Source organism: Bombina bombina, chromosome 3, assembly GCF_027579735.1.
Source record: "Bombina bombina isolate aBomBom1 chromosome 3, aBomBom1.pri, whole genome shotgun sequence".
NCBI classification, from domain to species: Eukaryota; Metazoa; Chordata; class Amphibia; order Anura; family Bombinatoridae; genus Bombina; species Bombina bombina.
Genome location: NC_069501.1, coordinates 39,861,948 through 39,889,860, shown reverse-complemented (window position 1 = coordinate 39,889,860; position 27,913 = coordinate 39,861,948). Strand labels below are relative to the sequence as shown.

The window sequence follows — 27,913 nt, the reverse complement described above, 5'->3', positions numbered from 1 at the left end:
GATCAATAGTTTACAGAGTCAAACAGAGAAAAAATATATTATATACAAAATAAGGCAAAACTCAGTAAGCAAGTGATGTTTGATACAGTATCCTTGTGCTGTCTGCATGAGAATAAGCAGCAGATGGTTAAATAGATCGTAGATAGAGGCTTAGTGCACAGAAGAATATGACTATATCTGCAATTAAATTGGAATTTGAATATCAGTACAATTGTTCAGTGATATTATTAGTCTGTAAGTAGTTGAATCTTACAATGCAGCGGTACAGATGATACTGGTTAGTAAGCACATATGAACAGACACTTGCAGCGGTATGTAAAACTAGTATCCGATATTGCAAAACATAAGCAGAGTCTTGTTATAGACCAAAAGTGGTGGCAATCCGGAAAGAGATCTGAGCTCAGTCTCGACCGCTACTGACGTCACACGCCGACTGCGTGGTTGTAGTTAGAATTGTGGAGAAGGAGGAATCTTACCCGTTACCCAGGATAAATCCTATCAGATACAAGGAGGTAATCCTGTAGACATAAGCTGAGGTGAAGTCCTGCCAAGGTAAGGAGGAAACAGAAGATTGCAGGAACACTGTAGTTCTGTAGAGTCCTCACTGAGGAATTAAATTAGGATGCAGACTGGAAATAATCTCAGAGGAAACCAGCCAAATACAATAGACTAGAGATCAGTTGCTCTAACAAGTAGCAAGTTAGACTACAGACAAATTACCTAGCAGTGAACAATAGGAAGGAGGGGCCTTAAATACGATGAAAACCCATGTGATGTAGAGATTTAAAGGGATAAACCCCATAAAGAACTTCATCATGACAAAGAGGCAGCATGATGGTTAAACTATACAATAAGAGGTGCCCTATGTTTTATTACCACTACATATTGTAAAACTAAACAGGATACATGAAATCAGCCCTGACCCATTAGTGTTGTATGTACAGAACTAACCTACTAGTGCTGTATTTAATAAACATGAGAATGTGTAATGTCTGAGTAGGGTTATATATACTGTTTGATCAGCAGGACCTTTCTGTACAATCATATGTAAAACTGCTCCCCTCTCCTCCTCCAGACGGCTCTTTAATAGTGAGAAATGTACCAACAATTTAAAATTCTCCATGCTAGAAGCAAACACTTATGTGTACAAACATAATGAACTATAAGTGTACTTAAATCAAAGGAACAACAATGGTCAAACATAAACTTTACCTCCAGAAATAACATTACGTGTTACGTCATACAGGGCATAAACAAACATATCCCATATGTGTATGGTGTATGGTGTCTCCTAGTTGGTTAAAGAGGTCCACCAGTATGCCAGGACATATGTCTTTGTCTGCTGCATATAAACTAAATAAAATAGTATTAATCAGATCAATTCATTTATTGGATTTGTTTATTCTAATTACGTATTTTTGTGTTTCGGTGTTTATGTTAAAAGAATGTGAAGCATGCTGGGTAATAAGAAACAGAGTATAATATTTAATAATGATAATTATGATAATATAACTAATAATGATAAAAGTAATACCCTTCAGTTTCTGGTAGTTAGTTTAAGTGAGATAAAAATGAAAAAAAAAAACCTATGGGAGGAAATGTATAAAAGGAAGATCTTGAAAAAGCCGGCAATAGGGTGAAACGCGTCGGAAAGTCAAGGCAGTGTGGTATTGTTCACTATATTCAAGTGTATATTCCTGAATCCCTGAATGAAATAACCTGGGTTATGGACAATTTGTGTTAATTGAATTTGAATTGGTGCATGTTCTTCCCTGCGTGTGTAGAGCACTAAGAGCAGGAGAACTTACTTTGTTAAAAGAAGACAAGCGCGTTACTAAAGCTCATTTACAACAAGCGGATACTTTTTTATTATTGGCCAATAAGAGGAGCGGCATAAGTCTAACAGATAACACCGAAAGGGATTTCCCTCTGTGACGTAAACAAGGAGTCACGTGATTAAGTATTGTGTGTTTGAGACAATGCCATCTCTGATGAACTCCTACAAAAGGGCTTTAACAAGCCGATCGTTTGAAGGTACCGCTTATAATCTTTTATCTGTTAGTCACTGTGTGAAATTTCCGCTACTAATCTATTTTTATCTAAGGATGTAATAAGACTCTTATCCATATAACAAAACCGGACTGACAATATCGCCTAGCAATCTGTGGCGAAATATTCTAAAGGTGGTATATATAAGTTAGGTGTTCTGAATACCTGCTTCTCTGAACCATTTGTGTTTTAAAGTTTTATGTAATTACCAATTTTACTGTGTTTGATTGGATAACAACAAATGTATTTTTATTTAGTGAGACGTCACATTTATTAAATATATGTTTTACAATATTCAAGTGAATAAATTGATATTATTACAAATATCTTTAGCTTTTTAGCGCCCTCTTATTTTCTTATATATTTATTTATTACTGAGACTATAGAGAAGGCATGGGGGCATATGTATCAAGTTCCGAACGGGCTCGCCAGAAACAGCAGTTATGAAGCAGCGGTCACAAAGACCGCTGCTCCATAACCTGTCCACCTGCTCTGAGCAGGCGTACAGACATCGCCGCAATTCAACCCGATCGAGTACGATCGGGTTGATTGATGCCCCCTGCTGGCGGCCCATTGGCCGCGAGTCTGCAGGGGGCGGCGTTGCACCAGCAGCTCTTGTGAGCTGCTGGTGCAATGATGAATACGGCGAGCGTATTGCTCGCCGTATTCAGCGAAGTCTGGCGGACCTGATCCGCACTGTCGGATCAGGTCCACCAGACTTTCCTAACTAGAGGCCTATGTGTCTTTATTGAGTGGTGTGATAGCCAAAGCCTAGCGCATTACTGGTCTGGATTACTAAGTAACACTGAATGTTGTGACAGGTATGGGCCATACAGGTGGAGGGGAATTCGAGCTTTGAGCTATGGGGCCCCGCAGATTTGTCTTGCCCAGGGCCCCACAAGCGCTAAGGGTGCCCCTGCTTCTGAGTGAGAGAGTTAAAGGTGCATGAAACTCAAAAATGTTATATTGAGATTCAGGTAGAACATAAGTTTAAAACAGCTTTTCAAATTACTAATATTATCAAATGTGGTTAATTCTCTTGGCATCCTTTGTTGAAGGAGCAGTAATGCTGGGAGCTAGCTGAACATAGGCTAGCTAGTAATAAGTGGCATATATGTGCAGCCACCAATCTACTAGTAATGTTTTGTTCGTGATTCTATCTAGGTATGCTTTTTTAAACAAAGGATACCAAGAGAATGAAGCAAATTAAACAATATAAGTAATTTGGAACGTTGTTTAAAATCAACTGCTCTATCTGAATCATGAAAGAAAAAGTTTGGGTTTCACATTCCTTTTAAGCTTTCACGATTCAGACAGAACAATTTTAAACAACTTTCCAATTTACTTCTATTGTCAGGTTTGGTTCATTCACTTGGTATCCCTTGTTGAAAAGCATATCTAGGTAGACTCAGGAGCAACAATGCACTACTGGGAGCTGAACACATCAGGTGAGCCAGTGACGAGACATGTGTGTGCAACCACCAATCCGCAGCTAGCTCCTGAGCCTACCTAGTTATGCTTTTCAACAAAGGATACTAACACAATGAAGCAAATTAAATAATGGAAGTACATTTATTTTGTCATTTGAAATAGCTGCTTTTGCCTGTTTTATCACCATCTATACTAAACATTTCAGTACTTAAAGGGACATGAAACGCAAATTGTTTGCTAACTAATCTCTGCCACCCCAGAGGTGATGGATTAAAACCACCCTGGACTGATCCTGCCCGCACACTGACAAACACTGCTATCACGTGATGCACAAGAGCAGGGAGCAGCGGTGCATATGCTGATGCTAACAGCTTCCCACAATCCCAGGTGGACAGATTCCCTGGCTGAGAACCTTATCCACATGGACAGTGATAAATGAGGCCCCATTTATTAAATGCAGGATGGACAAGGTTTGCACTGAGGGACCTCATCCACATTGACAACGCGACAAGTGGGCAGCATCCTCTGCCTTCATTTAAAGGGACATAAAACAAGAGACCCTTTCTTTTAAGTTTCTGGATTGTACAGCTCTAACTCCCCCCACACAATTATTTTTATGGCTGTATCTATCTCCACCTTTGCTTTGGTAGAATACAGACTTTAAGACTCATTATCTGCTGGAGCATGCCTAGAAGCAAATACGCGGCTGTGAACTCAGTTGAAATACAATGCCTGTGTTTCTGATGCTAAACACTGATAAGGGGGGTGGATCAGACTACTTCAGGCAGTATAGCTATGTAACTAATTTTGCTTGTTTTTGAAAATTATTTTACAATAATTGTCAGAATTTTTTTTTAATGCAAACTATTTTTACTTAATTAGCCCTTTTAGAATATGCACAGATCTCAACATGTTTTATGGCACTTTAACATTGCACAAGCAATTGCTAGGCCCTCTGCTCTAGCGCAACCAGTTACACAAGAGCACAGTTTGTCAATCATCCTGATGAGATCAGGATGATTTAACTCTGCAACCCTTAAATTGGTGGAGAGGCTGAGTGCTACTTAACACTCACACAAGACTGAAACATCTGCATCTTTATATATGGGGCCCAATATTTCTCTTCTAGAGTACTCAAACTAGGGTTGCCACCTCGACCATGTTTTCCTGGGCGCTTATGAGTTACACATGCTGCAGGGTGTGCAGAGGGCAATATGCACTGCACACAAATAGTGACCCTGGACAGCACTATTCATGTTCCTCCCTGCACACCCTGCAGCATGTGTAACTCATAAGTGTCCAGGAAAACATGTCCAAGGTGACAACCCTAACTCAAACATGCATAAGGTGCCTCTGTCTCCAGCGCTCTCACTGCCATATGCGTTTACATGTATTACTATGGTGTTGGCTGTGTATTTGCTGGATACACGTCTACGGCCATCGTTGGCAAAAAGCATTTAAATGCTAGGAACATTAGATCCCTTTTACATTTGGCCTAGACTGTAGTTTTGTTTGGTGCCAGACTGGTGTAATGCAGAACACTTCTCTATTAGGTGCAAGGCTGTGCTTTGTAAATAAGGTCTGTATCAGCTGTGACTTGTAATGCTGAATAGCAGACCTACCTCCTCCAGCACTGCCCCTCGCACGCAGCAGGGTTGTGCAAGAGGCAGGCCGTCCTGTGTTTAATTAAAGCCATATTGAGTAACTGTTTAAATGAAAGATAAACTTCAGAAGTCTGCAAAAGAGCAGTGAGTGAAGTGACAACTCAAGGCCAGAGCAGACATGGATAAACTAAAGGTAAGTTCAGTGGGAGCAGACTGCTGCGTTATACAGTGATACAGAGTATAAACAAGCTAACTGGATTTAGGTAACTAAAGGCAAAATAGAGAAATGATTCTGCAGATTTCCATCAACCTTGAAATAACTTTAAAGATTTAGTATAGTGCTATAGGCAGGGGTTTTATGGCTGCTTAACAGATTAAATACTAAACAGAACTGGATCACATTCCGACATTAAATGTAACTGATCATAACAGAAACCTAGGGAATATAAAAGGTTAATAATATGCTGGGGGTGTAATACTATAATATAGCAACTGTCCCTTTAAATACCAAGATTAGCATCTGTTGCATTGACTTGGTACCAATCTCAGTGCTGGGGGAAGAAGCTAACACTCTGTATTGTGAGATGTTTTGAAAACTAAATCTGGTGTTTTATATCCACAATATACTTTATAGTTTCACATCTTGTTATTTGCAGCTGTTAAGTTTACAACTGGAATATGATCACTGCTCCCCTAAACTGATCTATCTTATTCCTAATGTGATGCCTCATTCTTGTACAAGCAAATACAGAATATGTTTTAATCCTTCCCTAAAGTAACCTTAGTTTTTTTGTTCAACCTGAGTAATCACGAATATTTGGTGTATCCCCGCGTATGCCTCTAGCAGCCTTTGTATCTCTACATGAATAATGTTCATTTGCTCTGCGCTTCCCTTACACAGAATATTTGTTCTGGGCTTATTTTCTTCAATTGGTTGTAACCCCATTGATGTAAAATGATCAAATCATATTTTTTTGATGTCTTTCTTCTCTCACACTCACACTGGTCTCTCACTCCTCACACTCACTTGTTTCTCCTCACACTCACTAGTCTCTTCTCTCTCTCTCTCTCATACACACACACTTACTGGTCTCTCACTTCTCTCTCGCCTCTCTCTCACACTCACTGGTCTCTCACTCCTCACACTCACTAGTCTCTTCTCTCTCTCACACACACACTCACTGGTCTCTCACTTCTCTCTCTCCTCTCTCTCACACTCACTGGTCTCTCACTCCTCACACTCACTAGTCTCTTTTCTCTCTCTCTCTCTCTCTCTCTCTCTCTCTCTCTCTCTCTCACACACACACACACTCACTGGTCTCTCCCTTCTTTCTCTCCTCTCTCTCACACTCACTGGTCTCTCACTCCTAACACTCACTAGTCTCTCACTCCTCTCTATCTCTCACACACTGTCTCTTCTCACATGCACTGGCCTCTTTCTCACACTCACTGGTCTCTCACTCTCCTCTCTCACACTCACTGGTCTCTCACTCACTGTCCTCTCAATCCTCTCTCTCACACTCACTGGCCTCTCACTCCTCTTTCTCACACTCACTGGTCTCTCACTCTCCTCTCTCACACCCACTGGTCTCTCACTCCCCTTTCATTTTTCTCACTGGCCTCTTTTTCACACTCACTGGTCTCTCACTCCTCTATCTCACACCCACTGGTCTCTCACTCCTTACACTCACTAGTCTCTCACTCCCCTGTCAATTTCTGACTGGTCTTTCTCACACTCTCTGGTCTCTCATTCCCCTCTCTCACACCAACTGGTCTCTTACTCACTGGTCTCTCTCTCGTCCCTCTCACACTTGCTGGTCTCTCTCCTCTCACACACTTGCTGGTCTCTCTCTCTCCTCTCACACACTCAGTGGACTCTCTCTCCTCTCTCACACTCAGTGGTCTCTCACTCCTCTCTCTCACACTCACTGGTCTCTCACTCCTCCTTCTCTCTCTCTCTCTCTCTCTCACTTCCCTGTCACTTTCTCACTGGTCTTTTTCACACTCACTGGGTTCTCACTCCCCTCTATCACACTCACTGGGTTCTCACTCCCCTCTATCACACTCACTGGTCTCTCACTCAGTGGTCTCTCTCTCACACTCTGTGGTCTCTCTCTCCTCTCTCACACTCACTGGTATCTTACTCCTCTCTCACACTCACTGGTCTTTCTTCTCTCACACTCACTGGTCTCTCACTCCCTTGTTACTCTTACTCCTCTCTCTCTCTCTCTCTCTCTCTCTCTTCTCTCTCGCACTCACTGGTCTCTCACTTCCCTGTTGCTCTCTCTCACTTCTCTCACACTCACTGGTCTCTCGCACTCACTGGTCTCTCACTTACCTATCACTCTATCTCCTCTCTCACACTCACTTGTCTGTCACTCCTCTCTCACACTCAGTGGTCTCTCACACTCACTAGTCTGTCACTCCTCTCTCACACTCTTATCTCACCCTCAGTGGTCTCTCACACTCAATAGTCTTTCACTCCCCTATCCCTCTCACTCCTCTCTCACACTTCTTGGTCTCTCACTCCTCTCTCTCACACTCACTCACTAGTCTGTCACTCCTCTCTCTCACTTCTCTCTCATACTCACTGGTTTCTCACTCCCCTGTCACTTACTGAGCCTGATGATCAACAACTCACCAGTATGGAGAGACATTATGCAAAGTCTTTGAAGTCTTGTTTGATCATGATATTGTAATGTCTCCTTCACACCCAGAACCTGCATCGCTAGATCATCTCACCAGAGCAGAGAGACTTAGATCATAGGGCAAACTGTCTCTCCCATGTCTCACTCATCTCTCACACTCACTGGTCTCTCACTCCCTTGTTACTCTTACTCCTCTCTCTCTCTCTCTCTCTCTCTCTCTTCTCTCTCGCACTCACTGGTCTCTCACTTCCCTGTTGCTCTCTCTCACTTCTCTCACACTCACTGGTCTCTCGCACTCACTGGTCTCTCACTTACCTATCACTCTATCTCCTCTCTCACACTCACTTGTCTGTCACTCCTCTCTCACACTCAGTGGTCTCTCACACTCACTAGTCTGTCACTCCTCTCTCACACTCTTATCTCACCCTCAGTGGTCTCTCACACTCAATAGTCTTTCACTCCCCTATCCCTCTCACTCCTCTCTCACACTTCTTGGTCTCTCACTCCTCTCTCTCACACTCACTCACTAGTCTGTCACTCCTCTCTCTCACTTCTCTCTCATACTCACTGGTTTCTCACTCCCCTGTCACTTACTGAGCCTGATGATCAACAACTCACCAGTATGGAGAGACATTATGCAAAGTCTTTGAAGTCTTGTTTGATCATGATATTGTAATGTCTCCTTCATACCCAGAACCTGCATCGCTAGATCATCTCACCAGAGCAGAGAGACAGATCATAGGACAAACTGTCTCTCTCACACTCACTGCACTCTCTCCTCTGTCACTCATCTGTCTCTCACACTCAAATTCAAATGAACTTTATTGACATGACAGATTGTAAATCAGTGGTGCAAGATCATATACTTCAGGGAAAAGAGATTCTGTGATATGGTGGGGAATTCTCCGGCTCTGTAACATTGTGTATAAAGTATAGGAGAAGACAGCAATCTCTTCCCTCCCATAGCCTTTGTGTGTGACTGTGTATACGCTTCATATAACTACACTACTGGCTACACCATCACAGCATAGCTTCCTCCTCCTGTGTCTCAGATAACCTTTGATGCCAGATAGTTACTGTACTTTGGCTGGGACCAGTATAGTGATGGGGGAGTGCAGGGGGCGGTTTCCCTCCAGCCAATCAGATTCCCAGAGCTCACATCTGCCCAGCTGTTCAACCACATGGGACCTTGCAATGTGCTGACTTCAAAGCAGAGGGATGTCCGGCATCTGTCATTGTTTAACCCCCTCCTGCCCTGTGAGAGTTTATTACCCTATCGCAATCACTGCCCTGTCAGTGGGATACACTCATCTGTCCTGTCATTACTATCTGATTTTATTCATTTTTAAGAAGTCTGTAAATTCATTTTTATTTTAGAGATTATTGTGATAAGGCTAAAGAAACATAATGACTTGCTCTTAATAAATTATCACTCCTAATAAAAGCACAATTTGTGATGTGCAACATACCTTTACCATAAACACTACTGACCAGAGACTACAGTGTATCTTGTATTTAGAATATTCACCATGCAACATGCTACACAGTGACTGCTTGATCAGTGTAGAACCTTGAATATGACGAACAAGAAAAGATCAATATACTTAAAGGGACGATAAACTTATCTTGCTTTTGTGTACAAATTATTCTTTATCCCACACTACCTGAGGGACCAAAAAACAAATTCTGTAATCTGAAAGGTCGCATATGAAATAGCGGGTTACCGACTTTGCTTCTTGCGTGGAACAAGTGAAAATGTTTCCCCCAAAGCATAAGGTGTTTGATATGCTTTTAAGAGGCTTATTAATGGGTTTATCCCTGAACTGCCAAACAATGCACATTGTGCTAAGAAAATAACAGTTTTATATGCTTTTTAAAACCTCTGTGTGTTGTGACTCAGAGTATATAACTTTACAAAAATGTTTCCAATTTACTTCTATTATAAAATTTGCTTTGTTCCCATGGTATTCTGTGTTGAAGAGATAAACCACTTTTGGGTAGTCATTTTGTGTGTTATTTTTAGGGGGCGCATTCCAGTTTTTCAACTTGGAATTTTCACATCTGTCATCATGCACCCATGTCCTATTTGGGACATTTCTGAAGCCGGCCAATGTAAATTACCCCCATCAAACCATTCATTTTTGAAAAGTAGACCCCCTAGGGTATTTCAAATGCTGGTATTTTAACACTTTCCATGCACTAATTCAACCACCAGTCTTTGTCAAACTTGTAGGTAGTCATTTATTTGTGTTATTTTTCACACACATTGTACTTTAGGCATGGATTCTCAGTTCCTGTTATGTGTTACTGCCAAAAACCACCTCAATATGTGTTCAACAACATCTCCCAAGTACAGTGATACCACCCATGTATAGGTTTGTTGGCTTCTTTGGGGGATGCAATGACAAACTTCTGACATGTGTTAGTGATTCATTTTTCACATTTAACATATCTTCTTTGCCTATCTTCTTTTTTGGGGCCTTTTTACATACCCTAATTTATTTGCTTGCCATGAACGTGCATTTATTTGAGAAGTTGACACCCCAATGTATTGTATTTGAAGTGTTTTGATGCCTTTGATTCAGCCAAAAAAATTGAGAAAGTATGTGGTGGTAATTTTTTATTTTTACACACCCATTGATTTTTTACTGTGATTTAGGAGAACTTGTTGTAAGTTATTGCAAGAAAACACTCCAGGTTGTTTTCTGCAAGACCCCCTGAGTACACCCATGCCCCTTATGCATAGGTTTGCCAGGATTTTGGGAAGGTTCAGTTACATTTGTTAAGAGGATAAGAGAGTCCTCAGAGGGTGCGCTGATGCTGTCCGAACGATTGTAGTTAGATGAGACTTCTAAAAAATGGCCGCACTCCCAAAGAAAATCCTGATGGATCTCGAGCTGTATAGGATAGAAGAAGAGAGAGGCGCCACAGCACATAAAACAGTATCGTATGTCCAGGTAAATATATCCCCTACGTTAACAGGTCACCCCGTAATGCCAAATACTCACAAACAGAGTGGCACCAGAGTCGTGCCTCAAAGCGCGAGTCGGGACTGTTCAGAGTCACCCGACAGACACACCCCAGCCAGTAGACGTCACTCTGTATCCACCAGTCAGACGTCGGTAATCGGCAAGCCTCCACAGGTTCCGTGTGGCTACGATAAGTGCAGCTACCACTGCAGTTAACGTGGGATGGAAGTAGGGTGTGAATAATCACTCGTGGGAAATACGATAAGGTGATGGTTTAAAAGCACACAGGACAGAGCAGGTACAAAAAGATTTGTATTTATTTGTTTAAAAGAAACAACAGCAACGCGTTTCCCGGCTAGATATGCCGCTTCATCAGGCTGTTCTAAACTAAGCTCTTGCTGCCAATAAATACCTTAGCTACACCTGTTGGTGGGCGTTCTAACTGGCTGTACCTGTCTTCCTGTTCTAAATTTAACCACTTCATCACCAGAAGTATATACATTCATGCGAATACTACAATCAGTATCAAAATTTTATAACAGACAAAAATAGAATTAAAATTCTGACATCGCTGACTCTATATATATATATATATATATATATATATATATATATATATAAATTTTACAAGACGTAATATTTAACAAAATAATAAAATTATAAATACAAAAAATATATATAAAAACAAATTATATATAAAAATTGTTTTCTACATAGGAACATAATTATGTACAAATTTAAAAACTTCCCATTTGAAAGTGCCATTGGAGAAGAAACCTTAAAGTCATCTTCATAAAATTACACTAATAATCTATAGTAATTTTAGTACAAAAAATTTAAAAATAAAAATATAAATAAATCCCAAGATGATCAGACTAGTACCCTTGCCTGGTGATCATAAACTGTCACCTAGACAGTGACCTATATAAGTGAACCAACCCTATAAATATTGTGTACGGGAAGAGCCAGGTTAGTAATGGTGTATGCTAGGGACCCTATTAAATGTGAGAAATGGCACTACATATTATTGTGATCATAGTGCTCATGAAATTGGTGCCTCAAGAGCATAAACATATGATAAGCGTATTGCTTATTAATTTAGAGGACTAACTAAATAATCTATTCTCCATGACTAATAAATGCACTGGGTAGAGAAGGAGGTAACTTACTGGACTCCATAAATATCTCAAAAGGCTGCCAAATCTATAATAAGATTAAGGCCATTAGGATGTAAAGTTTTGAGAGTATGGATCCAGTAAGTCTCCCTCTGTCTCAATCTAGATAATCTATTGTATAAATGAGAGACAGGAATAAATTCTATGGGACATATATTGAAACAATTAGTATGACCATTATGGTGGTAATTGCAATGTCTGGGGACACTATGGTTCTTTTGATTCTTCTTCATATTTCTCAGATGTTCTGACCATCTAATGCTTAGTCTTCTGGAGGTTCTGCCTACATACTGAACCCCACAGACACAAGATAGTAGATAGACTACATATCTGGACGCACAGGATATGTGGCCAATGATTGAAAAATGTTTGCCTGTGACATTTGATTGAAATAACATTTTTCAATCATTGGCCACATATCCTGTGCGTCCAGATATGTAGTCTATCTACTATCTTTTTGTACTAAAATTACTATAGATTATTAGTGTCATTTTATGAAGATGACTTTAAGGTTTCTTCTCCAATGGCACTTTCAAATGGGAAGTTTTTAAATTTGTACATAATTATGTTCCTATGTGGAAAACAATTTTTATATATAATTTGTTTTTATATATATTTTTTGTATTTATAATTTTATTATTTTGTTAAATATTACGTCTTGTAAAATTTCTATATATATATAGAGTCAGCGATGTAAGAATTTTAATTCTATTTTTGTCTGTTATAATATTTTGTTACTGATTGTAGTATTCGCATGAATATATATACTTCTGGTGATGAAGTGGTTAAATTTAGAACAAGAAGAAAGGTACAGCCAGTTAGAACGCCCACCAACAGGTGTAGGTAAGGTATTTATTGGCAGCAAGAGCTTAGTTTAGAACAGCCTGATGAAGCGGCATATCTAGCCGGGAAACACGTTGCTGTTGTTTCTTTTAAACAAATAAATACGAATCTTTTTGTACCTGCTCTGTCCTGTGTGCTTTTAAACCATCACCTTATCGTATTTCCCATGAGTGATTATTCACGCCCTACTTCCATCCCATGTTACCTGCAGTGGTAGCTGCACTGATCGTAGCCACACGGAACCTGTGGAGACTTGCCGATTACCGACGTCTGACTGGTGGATACAGAGTGACGTCTACTGGCTGGGGTGTGTCTGTCGGGCGACTCTGAACAGTCCCGACTCGCGCTTTGAGGCATGACTCTGGTGCCACTCTGTTTGTGAGTATTTGGCATTACGGGGTGACCTGTTAACGTAGGGGATATAATTACCTGGACATACAATACTGTTTTATGTGCTGTGGCGCCTCTCTCTTCAGTTACATTTGTATGACTTGTAATTTGAGTTGAAAGTGAGAGTACTTCTTCTGATAGGCATTTCTTTAATTTGGGGCCTATCGCATACGCCAGTTTTATTTATTGCCATGAAAGTGTATATATTTAAAACATTGATACCCCACGGTATTGTATATGGAGTGCTTTGATGCCTTTGATGCAACCATTTTTGCCCAAAAAATTGGAGAAAGTGTATGGTGGTCATTTTTCAACTTGAATTTTTACACACACATTGCTTTTTGACTATGATTTAGGAGAGCCAGCAAGACCCCCTGAGTACACCCATACTCCCCATGCATAGGTTTGACAGGGGTTTTGGTAAAATACAGAACCAATTTTAGAACTTATAAAAAATAGAACAATGAAATTTAAAAATCTGGGACAGTAAAAGTTAAAAAAAAACAAAAAAACTCAGTAACAGTAAACGTAACCAAAACCCCCCCAAAAAAACAACACCACCAATGCAGAGTCCAGGCTGTCCAAGGCAACCAGGACAGTAAAAGGTGGTGTCCTTTCTCTGCCCCCTCTTTTCTGAGAATTCTACTTTGCCGCAATCAGGGGGATTTTTAAAATAAAATGGGTGGCCCCAACTATGCTCTCTCCCATCACTGCCCTGGGAGCAGGTGCATCTTGGTACAAAATCCCCAAAATGATCTGGAGCTGAAACTGTAAAAAAGTCAGTGTCCTTTCGGGGTTTGCTTTTTTGAACAACAAAAAAGCTTTGTGGGTTGCAATCTGCATTAAAGGGCCATAATACCCAAATGTTTAAACACTTGAAAGTGATGCAGCAAAGCTGTAAAAAGCTGACTAGAAAATATCACCTGAACATCTCTATGTAAAAAAGAAAGATATTTTACCTCAAAAGTTTCTCAGTAGCCACATGCCATTGTAAAGGATTTCTAAGCAGCATATCAGTATGTCTGTCCCAGGACAGCTAAGGGAGTGAGCTTACGTGCACACTCATCTTATTTCCCTATTCAGTGTAAGGAAGTTTACAATGAAATCTTATGAGAGTTAAGTAAAATCTCATGAGATCACAGTAAAAGAGTTCATGACCTCAGCACTGTTTATGCTGATTGGCTGATGTTCATTTCTTAATTTTTTTATTTTCTTTTACCTGCAGCTGGGCTGCAGCTGAGTATAACGTTTTACACAGAACTTACTCTGCTGAGCTGAGGAACTTGTGAGGTAAAATATCTTCCTTTTTTACATAGAGATGCTCAGGTGATATTTTCCTGTCAGCTTTTTACAGTTATACTGCATCAGTTTCAAGCGATTTAGCATATGAGTATTATGTCCCTTTAAGTAAATTGCAACCTTTTTTGTACCAGGCTGTTGTCTTCCGCATAATTAGGTAGGGCTGCAGCAGCTGATCTGCTAGATCAACCCCACCCATATGCTGGTTATAAGCCTTGATGCACACTGGCTTAATTGTGCTCTCAGCTCTGCCACATACAGAGACCTCCATAGTCCTCTCTGTGTGGATGGTAGTAAGAAGGTACACATCCTTCTTGTCTCTGTACTTAAGTACCAACAGCTCCTCTTGGCTCAGAGCTGAGGTCTCCCCCCTTCGTAGCCGAGTATGTGCAAGTTGTCCTGATAAACCTGTGCGGTTCTTTCGAATTGTACCGCAAACTACTGTATCAAAACAATACAGTAGCTTGAACAAAAGGACACTTGTATAAAAATTATCTGCATACAAGTGGTACCCTTTGTTCATCAGGGGTAAAATCAGGTCGAAGACAATCTTGCCAGTGGTTCCCATATGTTCTGGGCAGCCTGGAGGGTCAAGGTGGCTATCCTTTCCCTCGTACACCCGGAAGGCCTGAGTATACCCAGTCTCGCTCTAACAGAGCTTATACACCTTTAGTCCATACCTGGAGCGCTTGGACGGAATATACTGCTTGAATCCCAGCCTTCCCTTATACTTTATCAGGGATTCATCAACGCATATATTCCTTCCAGGTGTTTAAGCCTCTGGCAACAAAGTGGGTAATCAGGGGGCAGATTTTATACAGCCTGTCAAACTGGGGATGCTCCCTAGGGGGGCACAGGCTGTTGTCGCTGAAGTGCATGAAATGCAGAATCATTTCATACCTCTTCCTTGACATACTTTGGGAGAAAATGGGGGTAGAGCAAATGGGGCTACTGCTCCAGTAGGAGCGAACAGAGGGTTTCTTTATGATGCCCATCAGCATAGTCAATGCCCAGAAATTTTAAAATTCTGGCACATTGATGGGGGCCCATTGCTGCTTTGCCAAAACAGTGTCAGGCTTTTCAGTACAGAACTGATGGGCATATAAATTAGTTTGGGCGACAATGTTCCCCAATACATCATCGCCTAAACACCTCCATAAACTGTTGGGGGCTAAATCCTGCCACATCCACATTTATGCCAGGATTTACAGTGAAGGGTGAAATATCTGGCCACTGGTGATGAGGCATTACCCACCCTTCAGCAGCAATGGCAGCTGGAGCAACACGTCTCCTTCTGACGGGTGGCTAGCAGCCACAGATACATCACTATCAGTTGAGACTGTATCTAATGATGTATCTGAAGATATGGTAGGGTCAAAATTGGGGTCTGAGTCAGACATTGAGAAGGATGGCATACACCTCCTCAGCACTATGGGCGCGATCAAATATACAGCGTAGGTTTCGGTGCAAGCGTGGGAACCCGTGCTGCCCAGAATTTCACCTCGCACATCGGGGTATTACATATACTGCGCCGTTAGATGCTAAACTGGCGTAAGTAGGACAAACTGGCGATCTTCTGAAATGTGCGCAAATACACATTTTAGTTGTCGCAAGTAACTTACGCCAGTATTTTGTCCACGGAAAGTCTCAATAAAGAGTAGTTTTATTCAAATTAGGCTAACACTCGTAAAAATGAACCGCGAGTTCATATAAAATGCGACACGTAATTACGCTATTCAAAATTCATATATAAACCCATGCGCAGCCGCCATTTTCTTCAGTGTGTTTGGATGGTTCGTTGAGCTACAGCACACTACAGTGGAGTGGAGGATTAGTCAGAGTATAGAGAGAGGCGCAAACAGAGGAGTTAGTTAGGTCGCATTGTTGGTTGATTAAGCTTGTACACTTACACATATTTTTACATATTGCACACATTTTGCATACATACATATACAAAGACACCACACTTTTTTTTCTAACACCTCACACATTTTATTTGAATTTTACAGTGTGATAGGCTGAGTGTTTGGTTGTGATTGTGTGTGATTGAACTGGGAGTGTGTGTGAGTGTGTGTAGTGTGAGGATGGCAGGGAGAGGTAGGGCGGAGGGGAGGAGGGGAGAGGAGTGGCAGGGAGAGGAGTATTGTAGAGGACAGGAGGAGCAGTGGGGTCCCCGTCAGGGAGTAAGTGGAGTGGGGAGAGGGAGAGCTAGAAGGGATGATGGGAGGGGAGATGCCAGAGAGCCCCAGAGACCAGGCACATCTAGGAGAGGGACAGAGGGTGCACATGGGGACAGAAGGGGGGAGGAGGGAGAGGATAGGGAGGAACCCACACCAGGGACATCACAGGGAGCCAGCCAGGTGTCCATGGAGGATGAGAGGTTGAGATGTCCCAACTTCTCATTTGATGAAAATGTTGGCCTAATCCAGGCCATCATGGACAATCACAGTGCCCTCTTTGGGCAGGAGAAGGGCAAAGGCAGTGCCAAAAGGCGAAAAACAGCATGGTTGGCGGTAGAGGATGCCGTCAACAGTGTGGCCCCGCAGAGGAGGACTGTTGAGGGCCTTAAAAAGCGTTGGAATGACTGCAAGAGGCGGGTGAAAGAAAAGATGGGGCAGGAAGCTATGCACCAGAGGGGAACAGGCGGTGATCCACCCCTGGACATAGAATATAACACCTAGCAGGAGATGATACGCAGGTCCCTGAGTATCACAGCAGTCCGTGGACTTCCAGGGGTTCGTGACTCAGGGGCTGCAACCACAGCACATCATGCTGGTGAGTAACATCCCACACACCAGTATTATATGTATTTGAGATATAACATCCTTTAATATCACACATTCATGTACACAATGAGGAGCATGGTATTTGGCCTACTAACAAAAACATCTACAATTATATTTGACATTAATGCTACTTAACACAATGCAATTCATGATATGAGGTGTAATGGACACTATAGCCATCACAATACTTTTAGCTCAATAAAGCAGGTTCTGTGCCTACATCAGGCTAAAGTAAATTGTGTGACCATAGTGTCACTTAAAGAACACATTTTTTTCATCATTGACATGTACACATAACTATTGTATGAAACACATACCTGTATACTGTGCATATTAAAATCCCTCATAGCACAAATCACAATGTGCACATGCATGTTATAGAGTTTGACATGAGAATCAGTATAGGCCCTAGCATGTATCAATGTACATTGTATGCCCACATGGACATATATATGACTGTACTAATCCCTCTCATCATTTGACTCCTCCACAGAACCTCCTGTCACGATGATACAACCAGGCATGCCGCCACCACCACCACCAGTCACAGGCATGCAGCCACCACCACCACCACCAGTCTTCAGGCAACCACATTAACAGTATGCTCCTAGGCATGAGCAGGGTTGGATGGCTTCAGTTGAGGACCCGGAAGTGATGCCACCACCATTGACATATGACCCCTGGCAAGATTCCTGGCCAGAGGAATATTCTTCTTTTGGCTTTGAGGGGGAGCCAAGACAGCCACAAAGGGTCCATGTATTTACTCCACCAACACAATCTCAGGGCAGTCATGGCTTTTACCCACAGACTATGTCACAAGAAGTGCCAACTGGACAGGCTGAGTGGTCACACACTGGTCATCAGTGGGACTATCAAACAACCCTGAGAGCTCCACCATCCTCATCACTTGGGAGAGCTCCACCATTCTCATCACTTGGGAGAGCTCCACCATTCTCATCACTTGGGAGAGCTCCACCATCTGCAGATGAAAATATATCTGAAAGTACTCAAGCACCAGCAGATGCAGCTGAACCTGTCCCACAAGAACCAGCAGATGCAGCTGAACCTGTCCCACAAGAACCAGCAGATGCAGCTGAACCTGTCCCACAAGAACCAGCAGATGCAGCTGAACCTGTACCTCAAGCAACTAGATGCCCTGCTGCTTAAGAGCCTGTGGATGCATTGTATTCTCAGGGCCGGATTGGGAAATCAGACCAGCCCTGGAAATTTTTATGGCCCAGCCCCGCCCCCTCTGACTCAGCCCCACCCCTCCGGGTCAGCCACGCCCCCTCTGGTTCAGCCTTGCCTCCCCTCAACCTTGCACCACACACAGTGCAGCAAAAAATGGTTGTAGAGTTTATACATATTAACATAAACTCACACATATGCACTTACGCACACGCTCACAATCTCATGCACACAGTCTCTCTCACACTCACACAGTCTCTCTCTCAAACACACATAGGCCCACTCACACAGTCTATCTCACACACACACAGGCTCACACAGTCTCTATCTCACACACACACAGTCTCTATCTCACACACACACACACACACACACACATAGGCTCACACAGTCTTTATCTCACACACACACACACATAGGCTCACACAGTCTCTATCTCACACACACACACACATAGGCTCACACAGTCTCTATCTCACACACACACACATAGGCTCACACAGTCTCTATCTCACACACACACATAGGCTCACACAGTCTCTATCTCACACACACACACATAGGCTCACACAGTCTCTATCTCACACACACACACACATAGGCTCACACAGTCTCTATCTCACACACACACACATAGGCTCACACAGTCTCTATCTCACACACACACATAGGCTCACACAGTCTCTATCTCACACACACACACATAGGCTCACACAGTCTCTATCTCACACACACACATAGGCTCACATTGTCTCTATCTCACACACACACATAGGCTCACAAAGTCTCTATCTCACACACACACATAGGCTCACACAGTCTCTCTCTGACACACACACATAGGCTCACACAGTCTCTATCTCACACACACACATAGGCTCACACAGTCTCTCTCTCACACACACATAGGCTCACACTGTTAAACAGTCTCTATCTCACACATAGGCTCACACAGTCTCTCTCTCACACACACACATAGGCTCACACAGTCTCTCTCTCACACACACACACGCATAAGCTCACACAGTCTCTCTCACATACACGCACAGGCTCACAGAGTCTCTCTCTCACACACACACATAGGGGGGTAGTTATCAAGCCGTCTACTTTTCTTGCTTCGCCGGCCCAATACGCCCGCCTAAGCTCGCCTACCTTCGCCGCCGCGGACCTGAAAAAATACGCCTAAGTTATCAAATAAAGCTGTCAAAAAGCCGCGGGGCGATGAGCAGCGGACTGTGACAGTTATCACTCATCCGATCTCGCTGCCCTTCGGCTTTTTCCCAGCTTTATTGCTAGCCTGTCACTAAGCACTCACACTAAACTACACTGTTCTATCCCTATACCGGCGCCCCCGGAGCCTCCCGCAACTCAATAAAGTTACTAATCCCTAAACCGCCGCTCCTAGACCCTGCCGCAACTCTTATAAATGTATTAACCCCTATCCTGCCCCCCCATACCGTCGCCCTCTATAATAAAATTATTAACCCCTATCCTGCTGATCCCGCACCTCTCCGCAACTAAATAAATAGTTTAACCCCTAAACCGCCGCTCCATGAACCCGCCGCAACCTATATTAAACCTATTAACCCATATCCTGCCCCCCCTACACCGTCGCCACCTATAATAAATTTATTAACCCCTAATCTGCCCCCCACTACGCCGCCGCCACTGTAATAAAATTATTAACCCCTAAACCTAAGTCTAACCCTAACCCTAACGCCCCCCTAACTTAAATATTAATTAAATAAATCTAAATAAATTAACTCTTATTAAGTAAATGAATCCTATTTAAAACTAAATACTTACCTTTAAAATAAACCCTAATATAGCTACAATATAAATAATAATTATATTCTAGCTATCTTAGGATTTATATTTATTTTACAGGTACCTTTCAATTTATTTTAACCATGTATAATAACTATTAAATAGTTATTAACTATTTAATAGCTTACCTAGCTAAAATAAAGAGAAATGTACCTGTGAAATAAATCCTAACCTAAGTTACAATTACACCTAACACTACACTATACTTTAATAAATTATTCCTATTTAAAAATAAATACTTACCTGTAAAATAAACCCTAAGATAGCTACAATGTAATTAATAATTATATTATAGCTATCTTAGGATTTATATTTATTTTACAGGTAACTTTGTATTTATTTTAGCTAGTTAGAATAGTTATTAAATAGTTATTAACTATTTAATAACTACATAGCTAAAAGAAATACAAAATTACCTGTAAAATAAATCATAACTTAAGTTACAATTAAACCTAATACTACACTATCATTAAATTAATTAAATAAATTAACTACAAATAACTACAATTAAATACAATTACATAAACTAACTAAAGTACAAAAAATAAAAAAGCTAAGTTACAAAAAATAAAAAAATAAGTTACAAACATGTTACAAATATTACAACAATTTTAAGCTACTTACACCTAATCTAAGCCCCCTAATAAAATAACAAACCCCCCCAAAATAAAAAAATGCCCTACCCTATTCTAAATTAAATAAATTTCAAAGCTCTTTTACCTTACCAGCCCTTAAAAGGGCCATTTGTGGGGGCATGCCCCAAAGAAAACAGCTCTTTTGCCTGTAAAAGAAAAATACAACCCCCCCCAACATTAAAACCCACCACCCACATACCCCTAATCTAACCCAAACCCCCCTTACAAAAACCTAACACTAATCCCCTGAAGATCATCCTACCTTGAGTCGTCTTCACTCAGCCGAGCCACCGATGGAACTGAAGAGGACATCCGGAGCGGAAGAAGTTAATCCTCCAAGCGGCGCTGAAGAAATCTTCCATCCGATGAAGTCATCATCCAGGCGGCGCTGAAGAAAAGTCTTCGATCCGTCCGATGTCATCTTCCAAGAGGCGCTGAAGAGGTCTTCTATCCGGGCGAAGTCATCTTCCAAGCCGGGTCTTGAATCTTCCTTCCGCCGACGCGGAACCACCTTCTTCACCGACGGACTACGACGAATGACGGCTGCTTTAAGGGACATCATCCAAGATGGCGTCCCCTCAATTCCGATTGGCTGATAGGATTCTATCAGCCAATCGGAATTAAGGTAGGAAAATCTGATTGGCTGATGGAATCAGCCAATCAGATTCAAGTTCAATCCGATTGGCTGATCCAATCAGCCAATCAGATTGAGCTCGCATTCTATTGGCTGATCGGAACAGCCAATAGAATGCGAGCTCAATCTGATTGGCTGATTCCATCAGCCAATCAGATTTTTCCTACCTTAATTCCGATTGGCTGATAGAATCCTATCAGCCAATCGGAATTGAGGGGACGCCATCTTGGATGACGTCCCTTAAAGGAGCAGTCATTCGTCGTAGTCCGTCGGTGAAGAAGGTGGTTCCGCGTCGGCGGAAGGAAGATTCAAGACCCGGCTTGGAAGATGACTTCGCCCGGATAGAAGACCTCTTCAGCGCCTCTTTGAAGATGACATCGGACGGATCGAAGACTTTTCTTCAGCGCCGCCTGGATGATGACTTCATCGGATGGAAGATTTCTTCAGCACCGCTTGGAGGATTAACTTCTTCCGCTCCGGATGTCCTCTTCAGTTCCATCGGTGGCTCGGCTGAGTGAAGACGACTCAAGGTAGGATGATCTTCAGGGGATTAGTGTTAGGTTTTTGTAAGGGGGGTTTGGGTTAGATTAGGGGTATGTGGGTGGTGGGTTTTAATGTTGGGGGGGGGTTGTATTTTTCTTTTACAGGCAAAAGAGATGTTTTCTTTGGGGCATGCCCCCACAAATGGCCCTTTTAAGGGCTGGTAAGGTAAAAGAGCTTTGAAATGTATTTAATTTAGAATAGGGTAGGGCATTTTTTTATTTTGGGGGGTTTGTTATTTTATTAGGGGCTTAGATTAGGTGTAAGTAGCTTAAAATTGTTGTAATATTTGTAACTTATTTTTTTATTTTTTGTAACTTAGCTTTTTTTATTTTTTGTACTTTAGTTAGTTTATGTAATTGTATTTAATTGTAGTTATTTGTAGGTAGTTTATTTAATTAATTTAATGATAGTGTAGTATTAGGTTTAATTGTAACTTAAGTTAGGATTTATTTTACAGGTAATTTTGTATTTCTTTTAGCTATGTAGTTATTAAATAGTTAATAACTATTTAATAACTATTCTATCTAGCTAAAATAAATACAAAGTTACCTGTAAAATAAATATAAATCCTAAGATAGCTATAATATAATTATTAATTATATTGTAGCTATCTTAGGGTTTATTTTACAGGTAGGTATTTATTTTTAAATAGGAATAATTTATTAAAGTGTAGTGTTAGGTGTAATTGTAACTTAGGTTAGGATTTATTTCACAGGTACATTTCTCTTTATTTTAGCTAGGTAAGCTATTAAATAGTTAATAACTATTTAATAGCTATTGTACATGGTTAAAATAAATTGAAAAGTACCTGTGAAATAAATATAAATCCTAAGATAGCTAGAATATAATTATTATTTATATTGTAGCTATATTAGGGTTTATTTTAAAGGTAAGTATTTAGTTTTAAATAGGATTCATTTACTTAATAAGAGTTAATTTATTTAGATTTATTTAATTAATATTTAAGTTAGGGGGGCGTTAGGGTTAGGGTTAGACTTAGGTTTAGGGGTTAATAATTTTATGACAGTGGCGGCGGCGTAGTGGGGGGCAGGATAGGGGTTAATAAATTTATTATAGGTGGCGACGGTGTAGGGGGGGCAGATTAGGGGTTAATAAATTTATTATAGGTGGCGACGGTGTAGGGGGGGCAGGATAGGGGTTAATACATTTAATATAGGTTGCGGCGGGTTCAGGGAGCGGCGGTTTAGGGGTTAATACATTTATTATAGTTGCGGTGGGCTCCAGGAGTGGCGGTTTAGGGGTTAATATGTATAGAGTAGCTTGCGGTGGGCTCCGGGAGCGGCGGTTTAGGGGGTAATAACTTTATTTAGTTGCGGCGGTGTAGGGGGGGGGCAGATTAGTGGTGTTTAGACTCGGGGTACATGTTAGGGTGTTAGGTGCAGACATCTCCCATAGAAATCAATGGGATGTCTGTCAGCAGCGAACTTGTACTTTCGCTATGGTCAGACTCCCATTGATTCCTATGGGATCCGCCGCCTCCAGGCTGGCGGATTGAAAACCAGGTACGCTGGGCCGTAAAAGTGCCGAGCGTACCTGCTAGTTTTTTGATAGCTAGCAAAAGTAGTGAGAATGTGCCGCACTTGTGTGCGGAACATCTGGAGTGACGTAAGAATCGATCTGTGTCGGACTGAGTCCGGCGGATCGATGCTTACGTCACAAAATTCTACTTTTGCCGGTCTCGAGCCTTTGATAACTAAGGCGAATCAGCCTCGCCACAAATACGCTGCGGAATTCCAGCGTATTTGAGGTTGACGGCTTGATAACTAGGCCCCATAGGCTCACACAGTCTCTCTCTCATACACACACATAGGCTCACACAGTCTCTCTCTCTCACACACACAGGCTCATACAGTCTCTCTCTCACACACACACATAGGTTCACACAGTCTCTCTCACACACACACACATAGGTTCACACAGTCTCTCTTAGGTAAAAAGTCAAAATGTACTTGATTTAGATAGAGCATGTCATTTTAAACAACCATTCAATCTACTTATATTACCTAATTTGACTTGTTCTGTTAGTATCTTTTGTTAAAAGCATATATGCCTCTTGTCATTGGCTCAAATTATGCACTAAATAGCTCTCAGTAGTGCATTGCTGCTCCTTCATAAAAGGATACCAGTATATTAGCAAAGTGAATTGGAAAGTTGTTTAAAATTGTATGCTCTGTCTGAATAATTTAAAAAAATCTTTTGAGTGTTATGTCCCTTTAAAACACTGATATAAGTAGACCAAACAAGCAACTAAGATTTAAACACATGAATGCTTATAATATGAAGGGATTTAACCCATGAATGTCTACAACATGTAGTATTTTTACCCCCTTACCATGTATAGGAAAGTGTTAAGGACAACAAGAGCAGCTGTGAGGCTAACACATATACAGTATTTTAAGACGAAATAGAAAAACTACTATGCCAGAGTACAAGTGCTATGTTGTCACCTCTCCCTAGCAAGGATATCTGTGCTCCTAGTACTTATAAAAAGCCATATTTAATACAGCACAGACATCATTTATATACATACACAAGTTTAGATGGCTTTGGTTTGAGCAATGGAAAAAATGTTCCTACAATTGTGTACCTGCAGGGAGAAGAACCTTGCTAGTTGCTAAGGGCTAGTATTTATCATTTTATGTAATGACTGTTTAAGTACTTCCTCACGGACCCCATGTGTTGCACAGCTAGGAGGACCTGGACCTCAGTAGGTCAGAGGTTAGCCATCAAAAGAAGCAGGGGTGATACAGATAGCGGCAGCATGAAGCTGAATAGTCAGGAAGGAACTAATTAATAAAAAAAATTATACTACATACATGATAGTGAATTCGTGTCGTGATGATCTTCTGACTTGAACCGAATGTCTGCCTGCTGCTGCCTGCCTCTGCTCTTTGCTGCTGCCCAAGTGTTGCCGCCGGTCCCGCTGTCCATTCAGTCCCTGCTGCTGCTCCCACACATGGCCTCAGCAACTTTTACAGCACTGATACTCACTGATGCAGCCGCTCCCAGGCTGAGGCTCCCTCCAATATGTCACGTGGTGAGAACAAGTCAGTCAACTCACTCAGTGTCGTGACGTCACCACCTGACCCGGCCCGCATATGATGATGAATCCTGAGTCCTCTGCTCCTCCTCCCTGGCGGCCCACCACCAGCCAGTGTGGCCCAGGCCCTGGCCCTCAGTGAGTGACAAACTGCTGTGACAGACAGAGACTGAGCCTGTGACTGTGTGAGTGACAGACACAGACTCAGTCACTGTCTGTCTAAATGAACGATTTGCTCTATAATTTGGCTAAGGGCTTATATTGGCTAAGTGTGAGGACTAGTTGCGGTAAGGGACAGTGACAGGTCTTAGATTAGCATTTAACTAACTAGCGGACTACCGGAGGTAGCGGAGGAGAGGGGGTTAAGGTGAGGTTAACTTACTTTTACTACACAGAGTCAGACTAGACACAGTGGACAGGACTTCAGTGTAACAGGGACTGTGCCGTGATTACCGGCCGGCGGCCGCAACAAAAAGTTAGCAAGCAGCTGCAAAAATATAATTTATATAGCAGCAGGCAGCAGCCAGCTAGCCAGGCCAGCCCAGCTGAGCTGCCGGCCGGCGGCCCATCAGGATTTTTCCCGGTATCCCGGCTGCCCAATCCGGCCCTGTGTATTCTTCCCTGGGAGAGGAATACATTGCACTCCAGAGGAGGCTCATAACAAGCTCCGAGAACAAACAAAGAAGCCAAGAGAGGTTCCACAGGAGCCAAGAGAGGTTCTTCAGGAGCCAAGAGAGGTTACACAAACGTAGCAGAGAGCTGCAGAGGGACATGGGAGCATCATTAAGTGGAAGTGTTCAAAACCAGTCACCGATGATGCGAATTCTGTCTGATATGCAGATGGACAATAGATGGCGAGAACAAAATCAACTCTTGGGTGTGTTGGTTGAGCACTTTACACACCAGCAGGACACTGCATCCAGCCTATCATCTGTGGCCAGCACACCAGCAGAAACATCAGAATCTTCTCAAACCAGGAGAACAAGGAAATCCACTACAGTCACCTCAGCTCCCTCATCCAAGAAGCCTAAAAAGAAATAAATATTATTATAGTTCACCATAAATCTTGTCCTCTGTTATTTACCATATAATTGTCATCCACATCCATGTGAGGTGTGTTTTAGAACACTAATATTGTTTAAACATATAATAAGGCCTGTGTGGAAATGGCCCAAAAAAGGTAATATCATCATGTTTATGACATATTCATTTTCTATAAACCACATCACATAGTTGTGTATGAAGGGTACATATAGTAATATTCACTTATAAGATGTAAATCAAGGTTTCTCATATCCAATATAAATTGCCACATGGGTATATATATAAATAATAATGTATTTACAGAAGGTGTGAACATAAGGTATAAACATCCATTTTCATTCTTATTAATGATAGTCAATAAATCATAGTGACCTAAACATGAATTAAACAAATTAGATATTTTCAGTAATTAGGGTGGTTAAGGGAAGGGGGGTGGGATGTAGTAGTTTCACTTACATGCAGTGGAAATCCGCAGTATGTAATTCTATGACCAGCTGCAGCAACAACAGCAGCAGGGGCAGCACCAGGGACAGCAGCAGCAGGAGCAGGGACGGCTACAGCACCATGACCAGGGACCTCAGCAGCAACTAGAGCATCAGCGGGTATATCATGAACAACAGGGGCTTGTAGGGCTTCCAGCACCTCTTGTGCCCCACGATGCTGCCTCTCTATGTAAAGCAGGGGAAACATGGTGGCTAATGAGGGTGTGCACTGGCAGGTGTTTTAAGGCTTTCGGTTGAGAGGTTGTGCTGTTTGTGATTGGTTTGACACACTTGCAGGGGCAGGAATAATAAATGCTTAGAAGAGGTTTAACTGTTTGAGATTTGCGGCTGATATGTATGTGATTACGCATGCGTTTGTTAGGCCTTCAGGGAGTTACGTTGCTTTTCTAGTCAGTGCAAGGCAGAGGCGTAACTAGAAACCACAGGGCCCAGGTGCAAGAATCTAAGAAGGCACCCCCCCCCCCCCACCAGTGTTCCCTCTAAGGCCAGATATGGGAGTGGCCCAGCAGTGAAATAGTTAATAAGGCAACCACACCTTGTATTCTGCTTTGTGTAGTGTTGGCTAATTACTCTAATTAACTATTTCACTGCTGGGTCGCTCACAAAACTGGTCTTAGGGGGAACATTAACCCCTAAAAAATGCATAGAGAGCAAAAAAGTGCTGCTGTGCTACTGCCAGTGATTTCTAGTGATCACTGGCAAGCTAGGGGTTAATGGCTCTGAAAAGAACCTTTGAGTCTAACAATTTTTTAACAAATATATTATCTAAATCTCTCTCTCCTAAACACAGATCTCTCTCTCTCTCTCCCACAAAACCGCAAGTGAGGAGCGGGAGGGAGGGAGATCTACACTGGTATATTTACAAATATTGACATGATCAGACAAATAGGATATTTTATTATTAAAAATTAAATTATAGGGGCAAGCTCAGATTGGATGACCCAAGCCTGCCCCTATGATGAGGCAGGCGATGGACACCCCCAGAAGCCCCATGATGCACTGGGCAATGCCATCTTTGAAGCCACATGGGGGAGGGGGCTATATGGGGCTATTTTATTAAAAATAAATATATATATTTTTATTTTATTTATTATGTAAATTTGATAAGTGCCTCGACCCACCGAGGCACTTAGCACACTGTCAGAGCATCAGAAGCCTACCCGATGGGCTCTACGTGGAGTGAAACCAGAAGTGATAGCTCCATGGGCGCGATCAAAATGGAGCCCGGCAGTCAGGAACAGTATTGCAGGATGCCTCAACATTGCTGCAATACTGTTTGAGCAG

General features: G+C 41.9%; 1 protein-coding gene across 1 annotated transcript in view; it reads left to right on the top strand.

The window, feature by feature from the left end:
• Positions 1 to 5,168: 5,168 nt before the first annotated feature.
• The window catches only part of LOC128652838 (homogentisate 1,2-dioxygenase), a 149,227-nt gene continuing 126,482 nt past the window's right edge, over positions 5,169 to 27,913 (top strand). The window contains exon 1 of the mRNA XM_053705801.1: positions 5,169 to 5,277. Coding sequence (XP_053561776.1) covers positions 5,263 to 5,277 — 15 coding nt within the window. The 5' untranslated portion in view covers positions 5,169 to 5,262. The remainder of the gene's footprint in view (positions 5,278 to 27,913) is intronic.